This window comes from Acinonyx jubatus, chromosome A2 (genome assembly GCF_027475565.1).
Source record: "Acinonyx jubatus isolate Ajub_Pintada_27869175 chromosome A2, VMU_Ajub_asm_v1.0, whole genome shotgun sequence".
In the NCBI taxonomy this organism is placed as follows: Eukaryota; Metazoa; Chordata; class Mammalia; order Carnivora; family Felidae; genus Acinonyx; species Acinonyx jubatus.
Window position 1 is genome coordinate 156954041 of NC_069383.1, and position 11277 is coordinate 156965317.

At 46.2% G+C, this 11277-nt stretch overlaps 1 protein-coding gene across 2 annotated transcripts in view; it reads left to right on the top strand.

Moving 5' to 3' along the window:
- Positions 1-7653, top strand: part of LOC106983941 (zinc finger protein 709-like) — a 33553-nt gene extending 25900 nt beyond the window's left edge. For both annotated transcript variants that reach the window (XM_053219859.1, XM_053219860.1), the window contains one exon: positions 7312-7653. Coding sequence is in view for 1 of the 2 variants with exons in the window: in XM_053219860.1 (XP_053075835.1) it covers positions 7312-7382 (71 nt within the window). In the remaining variant the exon portion in view is untranslated. The remainder of the gene's footprint in view (positions 1-7311) is intronic.
- The last annotated feature ends 3624 nt before the right edge of the window (positions 7654-11277 follow it).

An 11277-nucleotide genomic window follows, 5' to 3' on the forward strand; every position in this document is an offset into this window, starting at 1 on the left:
AGGGGATCCCCACACCATGCTGTCCACTCCTGGGTCTCCACCCTCCTTCTCCCCAGGAGCACTGCTGCCCTCCCAGGTTGACTCTGGCCAATGGCACAGACCTCCAAAAACTTCAGAATCGGAGCGCCACTGTGTGTAAAAACTTGGCGACAGTCAGTTCCTTTGAGTATTTTTCTCATGCAAACCAAATGCGGTGCTCTCTCCCTCTCTTTCTGTCCTTTCCCCGCAAAAAGGGCTCCCTCCCCTCCTCAGCAATGGGGCTTTGCTCTCCCCCCAGGTCACATCTCCACACCTGCCAAGTTCTCTCCCTCTAATTGTGCAGATTTCCCCCTTAATCCTCAGATTGATTTCCTAAGTGTTCAAAATGATTTGATGTTTATCTAGCTGTGTTCGAGGGACCGGGCAAGCCCAGGGTCCCCCTACTACTTTGCCATCTTAACTCCTAAATCTCCACAGTGATTCTTCTTTTAATTTTTTTTTTTAATATTTATTCGTTTTTGAGACAGAGAGAGACAGAGCATGAACAGGGGAGGGTCAGAGAGAGAGGGAGACACAGAATCCGAAACAGGCTCCGGGCTCCGAGCTGTCAGCACAGAGCCCGATGCGGGGCTCGAACCCACGGACCGCGAGATCATGACCTGGGCCGAAGTCGGACGCTCAACCGACCGAACCACCCAGGCGCCCCACAGTGATTTTCTTAAGTTAAGACTGTTCTATCTTATGGATGTATTTAAAATAAAGATACCCAATAAATTATATTAAAAAAAAACACAAAACCACACTGTATGTTAGCCAATTTGACAATAAATTATATTAAAAAATAAATAAGCTTATGCCGTATTTTGCTATGTACTATAATTTAACTCTGTCTTCAGGAAGCCATTCTCAGATTTAATTCCTTTAAACACCAAATGTCACAAAAATGTAAACCATAAAAAAATCTCTTTCGGACAGATGACATGGGGGCATCACAGTTTGTCCTTCCCCTCTATCACACTCAGGGTATTTTCTGGGAATAAGTAGCCTATTACAGTGTGTTAGGGGGTTGAGTTTAGCTCCTTAAATGTATTGCGTTTTAATAAATTTGCATAAGCCTTGGGTAGTTTTCCTCACATCAATTAAAATAGGAATTCTGTTGATTTTCTCCTGTTGAATGTCAGTGTTCTCTAAGGACTAGAGACACATAGAAACAAAAACTGACCCAAGAATGGAATAGTGTACTCGAGAACTTAAACACATTCATCTCACATCTCAAGGTTCTCTTGGCTAAACAGAACACAAAATCTATTTGGTTCCATAATTTTCTAGCTTGCCTCACACCGTATCTCTCCACCAGCTCACAGTTTAGGAGCCCCAGTGCTGAAGGAAACCGGGGCCCAAGGGCTGCGCTGTTCCATCAATAAAGGAATCCAGGAAAGAAACTGGACTCAGCAGGGACGAGCAGCCCGCGTCCCACAGGACACGAGGAAAGCCACCTTCAGAAGGTTCCCCGGTCTAGACTGTCCCGGTGGAGACAGAAGCCCTGGAGTGGGTCAGTCCCCGCCAGTCCTCCACCCGCGGAGGGAAGGGAGGGACACCCGAGCAGCCACAGGAATGCGCTCAGGGAGCCCTGCACAGCCTCCCCTCCCCTCCCCTCCCCTCCCCTCCCCTCCCCTCCCCTCCCCGGGGCAAAGGGAACCTCTCCCTGCCTCGGGGTTCCAGGCTCCCAAGTGAGGACACTCAGCAGGGTTCAGTTTAAGGTTCTGACCCAGATGACCTCCCCATTCACTGACATGGTTCCAGGACACAGAGCTCTCGACTTTCAGACTTCTCCATGTAAACAAATTGTACTCTGAGTTCCCCTACACTGTGGACGGAAAACCAACCTGTGGGAGTTTTAAGACTTAAGGAACCTCAGGGGCGCCTGGGTGGCTCAGTCGGTTGGGTGTCTGACTTCAGCTCAGGTCATGATCTCATGATTCATGGGTTGCAGCCCGTGTCGGGCTGTGTGTGCTGACAGCTGGGAGCCTGGAGCCTGCCTCGGATTCCGTGTTTCTCTCTCTCTCTGCCCATCCCTCGCTGATGCTCTGTCTCTCCTTCAAAAATAAACATTAAAAAAAAAAAAAAAAAAAAAAAAGACTTAAGGGAACCTCAGTTGCAACTTTAGAAAAGGCATAGGGGTCCACCCACCTCCACCCTACCCCTACAGGTGTATCCCCAGCCCCCCTGGGCTCAATAGTTTCTCAGCATAAAGGGCTCCTTCTCAGGTGGGTGTGAGCAGGTTAAGACACCTGCAGGGGGAGGCTCCCCAGGAACAAAGAATAACTGGGCCTTCAAATACTTACCTCTGCAGGCTCAAGGAAGGCCTTAGCTTAGAGCCCTGAGACCTCTGCCTCCACCCTCCAACTAGAGTTGCTTTGAACCATGAGTCTTATTTCATTTTATTTTATTTTTTGAGACTTTATTTTAATTAATTATTATTATTATTATTTTTTTTTTTTTTAGAGACAGAGCATGTGTGCAAGTTGAGGAGGGGCAGAGGGGGAGAGAGAGAGAGAGAGAGAGAATCTTAAGCCCAGACACAGGGCTCCAGCTCACACCTGTGAGATCATGACCTGAGCCGAAGTCGGACGCTTAACGACTGAGCCACCCAGGCACCCCTGAAACATTTTTTATTTTAGAGAGAGCATGCAAGAGTGGGAGAGGGGCAGAGGGAGAAAGAAAGAGAATCTTAAAGCAGGCTCCATGATCAGCGAGGAGCCCATGGTGGGGCTCCATCCCCCACCCTGGGATCATGACCGGCCGAAATCAAGAGTCCAAGGCTCAACCGACTGAGCTACCCAGGCGCCCCTGAAGTTAATAAAGCTTATAACTCAGGTTAGGGCATCGCTGACTGGACAGAACACCAGGGAAAGTTTCAAAGAGCAACTGCCAGGGGCAGCTGGGTGGCTCAGCTGGTTAAGTGGCCGACTTCGGCTCAGGTCACGATGTCGCGGTTCCTGAGTTCGAGCTCCCAACCCCCCACCCCCTCTCCATGGGGCTCTGTGCTGACAGCTCAGAGCCTGGAGCCTGATTCAGATTCTGTGTCTCCCTCTCTCTGCCCTTCCCCCATTCGTGCTCGGTCTCTCTCTGTCTCTCAAAAATGAATAAATGTTAAAAAAAAAAAAAAAGAAAGAATGTAAGAAGATGAGGTATAACTCCTACTCCTGAAATGTAGGGTCTCTGTATAATGGATACCTTGCAAAGAATACAGTATGAAATGGGAACGAGAGTGAAGTTTATAATGGAGAAATTTGAGACACACCTTGCCCTGGTGTTAAAGGTCACTAAGCCTTTAGAGAGCTCTTGAGTGCTCTTGAGAATACACACTTGTGATATTGTGACTTATGAAAAGAAATATATATTTGGTCTTTGGTTCCGAGCACTGGAGCTCCTAAAATCCCTTGGAATTTCCTTCGATAAAAGCAATAAAGGTGCCTCTTGTGATGTTAATGAGGTGACTTTGGAGAAGCCCTCAGGTTACCTAAGAATGGGGTCTGGTTGCCAGGGGAACCAATCCCATGATTAAAAAGTTGTAACTTTCAGTCCCAGCCCCCGACCTCCAGGGGAGGTTGAATCCATAGCCCAAGGCCAGTGATTTAATCAGTGCTGCCTGTGTAATGAGGGCTTCCTAAAAACTCAAAAGGACAGGGTTTGGGAGAGCTTTTCAGCGGGTGAATGTGTGGAGATTGGAGGAGAAAGTAAGGCATGTAAATTTCACATCCCTTTCTCCATACCTTGCCCTTTGCATGTTCCATCTGGCTATTCCAGAGTTTCCTTCTTTAGAATAAACCTTAGTACAACATTTCTCAGAGTTCTGTGAGACATGTTAGCAAATTAATCATTAGCCATTGTTTTTCTTTTGGTTCCATAAAGTACCTCTTTTTTTTTTTTAAATTTTTTTCAATGTTTATTTATTTTTGGGACAGAGAGAGACAGAGCATGAACGGGGGAGGGGCAGAGAGAGAGGGAGACACAGAATCGGAAACAGGCTCCAGGGTCTGAGCCATCAGCCCAGAGCCTGACGCGGGGCTCGAACTCACGGACCGGGAGATCGTGATCTGGCTGAAGTCGGACGCTTAACCGACTGCGCCACCCAGGCGCCCCTAAAGTACCTCTTAATAACCCGATGTAACTACCTGCACCATATAGGTCTAACTTTGGGGGCCCACCTGCATCACCCCCTCCTGAAATGAGACACAACTCAACTGAACCGATCCATTCTTAGGACTAAGAGGCTGGATCAATGAGTTATGAGCTATCTACCAACTCGGGATAGGTTCAAACCTACAATACTCCAGGTGGCCCAAGATGTTAAAATATTCCCTAATATGATGGAAGTCTTTGCATAGATTCCTGGGACCCCCAAGATCTCAGACTTAGTTTTACTGTCGGACCCTTCAAGTTTGGGACGATGACTATGGACTGGACTTCAGACTATTGTCTGTATAACTATCATAGGATCTGCTACTATAATCCTATTTAGATGTGTACTGTCTGGGTTACAACATGCCCTAACCCTGACTTTTTTTATTTTTTAATTCTTTTTAATGTTTTATTTATTTTTGAGACAGAGAGAGACAGAGCATGAACAGGGGAGGGGCAGAGAGAAAGGGAAACAGAATCCGAAGCGGGCTCCAGGCTCTGAGCTGTCAGCACAGAGCCCGACGCGGGGCTCGAACTCACGAACCGTAAGATCATGACCTGAGCCGAAGTCAGACGCTTTAACCGACTGAGCCACCCAGGCGCCCCTGACCCTGACTTTTTAGCCCGTCAGCTATACCAGCAGTTGATGTCCTCACCATTGAATCTGATAGCTGTGTGGCACAGGGTGGATTGTAGTGTAATCCCTGACAGTTTTTCGCTTTTCTTTTCTTTTTCTTTTTTGTAATGCAAGTGCCTGATTTAGGTTTTGATTGACAAGGCATTCACTTCAAAGAGGCATCCACTTCAAAGACGGTATGTCAGATAATACACATTGCCAGCCACAGGACTAGGTCAAGAACCAGGCCACCTCCCCCCACCAGCATGCCTTTGTTTTAGAGATCTTGGTTGATTTCAGTAACCCGACCATTTGGGGCACTTGTCTTTTGTTTTCCTGAACTTTAAATTCTTGCTCTTTTGTTTTCGATTCAACAACAATGAGTGAGCCAGAGAAACCCTAGGTCCCCACCCTCACTCTGATAAAAGCAGAATCCCTGCCTTGTGTTCTCTCTCTGTCTCTGTCTCTGTCTCTCTCTATTGGTGATCTTGCTCTGTGGTCCCTGGTGTGCTGTGTTAAGTTCCAGGTCTTATAAGTAATAAATCTCTGAGGCACCTGGGTGGTTCAGTAGGTTGAACGTCCGATTTTGGCTCAGGTCACGATCTTGCAGTTTGTGAGTTCGAGCCCTGTGTCGAGCTCTGTGCTGACAGCTCAGAGACTAGAGCCTGCTTCGGATTCTGTCTCCCTCTCTCTCTGCCCCTCCCCTGTTCATGGTCTCTCTCTCAAAAATAAATAAACATTAAAAAATAATAATAAACCTTTATTTTTTCAAAGTTTCCAAATGAATGTTGCTGAAGGGCATCTTGCGGTTTGGTCCAGTCATAATCTTGGTTCGGAAAGGGGCATGTGGGAAGCTCACGGGAGCCTAAGTGAGTGCCCCAGGCATTTATAGCCCAAAGCATTACCATTAATAAGCTGAGACTGGCACAAATATAAATAAAATAAGACAAAGGAAGTCAAATACCATATGATTGCACTTATATATGGAATCCAAAAACCCCGAAAATAAACCAACAACAAAAATTGAGCTCAAAGCTACGGAATAAACATTGGTGGTGGCAAGGGGCTGGGGGTGGGGGGCAAGAGAAATGGGTAAAGGGGGTAAAAAGGTACAAACTTCTAGTTATAAAGTAAATAAGTCATGAGGATATAATGTACAACATAGTGACTATAGTTAATAATACTGTACTGCATATCTTATTTTGTTTTTGTACTGCACATTTTAATGTTTATTTATTTTTGAGAGAGAGAGAGACAGAGCACAAGCGGGGGGGGGGGAGGGGCAGAGAGGGAGAGACACAGAATCCAAAGCAGGCTCCCGGCTCCTCCGAGCTGTCAGCCCAGAGCCCCGACTCAGGGCTCGAACCCACAAACCGTGAGATCATGACCTGAGAGCAAAGTCAGACTCTTAACCGACTGAGCCACCCAGACACCCCAGTACGGAACATTTTAAAGTTGCTAAAAGTAAATCTTCAAAGTACTCATCACAAGAAAAAATATTTTGTGACTATGTGGTGAGGGATGTTAACTATGCCAACTCTGGCGATCATTTCACAATATATACTGATAACAAATAATTATAACTAACATAGAGGCTAAAGGCAGGAAGCGAGTGCAAAAAGCACAGTCTGACCGCCCCCCCCCCTTTGTCTCCAGAAAGCAGGAAGTAAATCCTCCATGTGAAAGGTACCCTCCCTGCACTAAGAGGTAAAGAGACATCCTTAACACCAGAAATAGGGAATTTGGAGCCAAGAAGGCTGTCTAAACAAAACTTGTTACTTCTTACTAATTTACTACCGCGGCCAAATTCTGTTTAGAATTCCTTACTAATTGAAGCTCTTGCACAAAGAGTTCTTTGTCTTGTCAATTCCTCACAGACTTACTGTCTTTGTCTAAAACATGTAAAAACTTGCTGCCTTGGTCATTTTTTTGGTCTCGATTTTCTTGTAAAACCTAACAAGACTCTTTTTTTTTTCTCCTGTTAATCTGTTTCAGATCAATTTCATTCTTAGACCAGCTGCCAGAACCTTGAAAGATGGAAGGACATTTTTCCTCCTCAACACTAATATAATGTTGTATGTCAATCATACCTTATAAATTATACCTTATAAAAAAATTCTTTTTAAAAAGGACTTGCGTTCCCAAACATGCTCAGGCCCCGTCATATATATTTTCCCCCGTTTTAAATGTCATGCTGCTATTCTTATGCAGTTTTATGGTTTGGTGGCTTAGATGACGCCCAGTAAATGCTGGATGTTAAAGGGTTTGTTTGTTTTTTTATTTTTTTTTCAACGTTTATTTATTTTTGGGACAGAGAGAGACAGAGCATGAACGGGGGAGGGGCAGAGAGAGAGAGGGAGACACAGAATCGGAAACAGGCTCCAGGCTCTGAGCCATCAGCCCAGAGCCTGACACGGGGCTCGAACTCCCGGACCGCGAAATCGTGACCTGGCTGAAGTCGGACGCTTAACCGACTGCGCCACCCAGGCGCCCCTTGTTTTTTTTTTTAATATGATTGATGGTGGTCACAGTCTCTACCAGGATTCAGAGGAAAGTCAAGCCTGTTTCTCAAATGGAGAGAAGTTTTCCAGAGAAGGTATGACCACACGGTAAAGTTTTAGGGGTTCGGCATTGTGATTCTTCCCTTTGAGGTTTCCATAAGCATCAGTTCCGTGTAATACATCATCAGTTCTGGGCAATAAGATCCAAGTAGAAAGGCAGTTGCACCACTATGTGGACATGAGGCAGGACTTTTTCTGTTCTGGGCAGAACACCACTTAAAACTGGTCATGTTATGTGTCACCGAGTAAATGACTCTGAGTAGCGGGCTCAAATGGCTCCAAATCTAAACATTTCCATTGATTTAAAAAAATATATTTTTTTCAACGTTTATTTATTTTGGGACAGAGAGAGACAGAGCATGAACGGGGGAGGGGCAGAGAGAGAGAGGGAGACACAGAATCGGAAACAGGTTCCAGGCTCTGAGCCATCAGCCCAGAGCCCGACGCGGGGCTCGAACTCACCGACCGCGAGATCGTGACCTGGCTGAAGTCGGACGCTTAACCGACTGCGCCACCCAGGCGCCCCGAATTTCCTTCTTTACTTGCGCTAATTTCCTGATTACCCTTTGGCTTTATTCGCTGACATACAATTTAGAATTATTTTATTACAGGACAGAAAAGAAGATCCTGAGGCTAATGCGACTGGAAACTTCTTTAACTTTTGTGGCTGTAGGTAGAGACAACTGCATCACTGAGTTCAGGTGTCCTCCATGCACCAAAGTCGATGACATTACGACGGAGGCCATGCTTCTGTCACTTCATCAGGAGACACTAGACTTCTGTCCACATAGATCCCGCACGTGGTGTTATACTGTGACCTCCAAAAAAATTAAAAAAAAAAATTTTTTTTTTAATGTTTATTTTTGAGAGGGAGACAGAACGTGATGGGGGGAGGGACAGAAGGAGGGAGACACAGAATCCAAAGGAGGCTCGGGGCTCTGAGCTGTCGGCACGGAGCCCGATGCGGGGCTCGAACCCGCGAACTGTGAGATCGTGACCTGAGCTGAAAGTCGGATGCTTAACCCCACTGAGCCGCCCGCCGGCCAGGCGCCCCTGCAAATCTTAGATATGTTTTGCAAGACGTGATTTTAGTCCAATCATTTCTGTTGTGTATACGGTATGTATTTACACAACGTGCAGCAAATCGACGCCTTCATGGGTGGTGGCGGTTTTCCACTCACTTCCCCTTTATTTTGCCAAGTAAACGATACCGTCATCTCCACTGACGACACTTGCTTCTTCCGGCCTGTATTCTCCATATTGGTCGCTGTGATTTCTGACATGAGGTTAGAGACGAAAGCAATGATAAGTAACTGGGGTGTGGATCAACATCTTTGGATTTGGTTTGGGTCCGTTCCTCCTTTCAGTGGGAGGAATGGTTCATCGAGCCCTAGGACTGCCTGGCACCCAGTGTGTCTGCAAGTGTCCATCGGAGCTGGACCAAAGGTGACGAACACTACTCGGCACCCTCTTCAGATGTCAACCGGGGGGCAAGAGGGACGGATTCCAACCCCGGGGATCTTAATAAGGGTAGAGGGGAAGAACAAAGATGTGTCCGAGTGGCACAAAGGAGTCCGCCCTAGGTGTTCAACTATCTGTCCCAAGTTCGTAACAACAGGTGACGTGTGTTCAGTGGCAAAGCTTGGTCTGAGTCGGACAGCCTGGTGCCGAATCCGAGCGCCCTTAACTGACAGCCTGTGTGACATGAGATGGGGCTCTTTGCTCTGCTGCCTCTCAGTTTCCTCTTAGGAAATGGGATCATGTTATTACTTCCACGTCAGGAAATCTGTGAAGGTGAAGAGTAATGAGCCGATCCACCTACGGTGCTGAGCGGGGTGCCTCCCCCTTAGCAAGCCTCCTGACAGTGTCTATTATTAGTGCTAACATTCCTGGGGGGCCTGGGTGGCTCAGGAGGGTAAGTGGCCAACTTTGGCTCAGGGCATGATCTCGCGGTCTGTGAGTTCGAGCCCCTCGTCGGGCTCTGTGCTGACAGCTCAGAGCCTGGAGCCTGCTTCCGATTCTGTGTCTCCCTCTCTCTCTGCCCCTCCCCTGCTCAGGCTCTCTCTCTCTCTCTCTCTCTCTCTCAAAAATAAATAAACATTAAAAAATTTTTTTATTGGGGCACCTGCGTGGCTCAGTCGGTTGAGTGTCTGACTTTGGCTCAGGTCATGATCTTGTGGTCGGTCAGTTCAAGCTCTGAGTTGGGCTCTGTGCTGACAGCTCGGAGCCTGGAGCCTGCTTTGGATTCTGTGTCTCCCTTTCTCTCTGCCCCTCCCCTGCTCGTACTCTCTCTCTCAAAAATAAACATTAAAAAAAATTAAAACAAAATTTTTTTATTAGTGTTAACATTCCTGTTACTATTCTCATTGTGATTGTCTTCATCATCTCTATGAAGACTTAAGAAGCAAAACGTCTCTCAGTGGAATCTATGACATTTTACACTGCAGATGAATCGATGTCCCTGGAAATGTAAGATTGCACCTGGCCTATAAAACTACTGAGAGGTCATGGTTTTATTTATTTATTTTTCGGACGTTTATTTATTTATTTTGACAGCGCGAGCACATGTGCAGGGGAGGAGCAGAGAGAGGCAGAGAGAGAATCTGAAGCAGTCTCAGGCTCTGAGCCCTCAGCAGAGAGCCTGACATGGGGCTCGAACTCATGAACTGCAAGATCACGACCTGAGCCAAAGTCGGGCGCTTAACTCACTGAGCTACCCAGGTGCCCCGAAGTGATGCTTTTAATAAGATTCTTTGGGAGTGCGTGGGTGGCTCAGTCGGTTAAGTGTCTGACTTTAACTCAGGTCATGATCTCGATGTTCGATGTTTGTGCATTCGAGCCCTGCATCGGGCTCTCTCCTGTCAGCTTGGAGAACACTTCAGATCCTCTGTCCCCCTCTCTCTCTGCCCTTCCCCAGCTTGTTTGCGCTTTCTCTCTCTGAAAAATAGATAAACATTTAAAAAATAATAACATTCTGTGATGACTATTTTGATTTCTTGTTCGGGTGGTACTTTCTTGTACTTTGAAACCTTCACTAAGTAAATGCTGTGATTACTTGGTTTTGGTAATTCATGCCTTCCCCATCAGGTGGAACCATTTAATTGATTCTCCCTCCCACTCCTACCTCAAACACCATGTCAATATTTCAATCAGACCATGAAGAAACAATTAAAAAAAAAAAAGCGCAAGCCTATATCTTGACATTTTTCCATTTGAAGAGAGTTCATGTTTTCCACCACAAGAAGGATCAGTTGTTCCCTTGTCTTTCATTCAGAGCTGAGAACAGCTTCTTGAACCTTGGGTAATGCATTGCATGAGGGGTATATAGTTCAAGGTCATGGGGAAAATATCTCCATATGTACAAAGAAATCCTTGAGTCCTGTAAGGAGAGTTCTTGATGGGTTAAGAGGACATCTTATAGGATGGGTCTTGAGATTTCAGGGGCTTTCCTCAGTGCAGGGGGCTGGATGCACCAGCACCCTAAGTACATTGTGGCCCTCACGTTTGCCATGATTCCACACCAGCAACAACTACCCGCTCTTACCAAACACAACCTCAAGATAGCATGTCTGATAGTATGCCAACCACAGTGATTAAAGGGCCCTTGAGACCTAAACGTAAGATAGGAAGCCATCAAAATCTTAAGAGGAGAAAGCAGACAAAAACCTCTTTGACCTTGGCTGCAGCAACTTCTTACTCAACACATCTTCGGAGGCAAGGGAAACAAAAGCAAAATTGATCTATTGGGACCTCATCAAAATAAAAAGCTTCTGCACAGCAAAGGAACCAATTAGCAAAACTAAAAGGCAACCGACAGAATGGGAGAAGATATTTGCAAACGGCGTATCAGATCAAGGGTTAGTATCCAAAATCTATAAAGAACTTCTCAAACTCAACACCCAAAAAACAACTAAGCCAGCGAAGAAATGGGCAAAA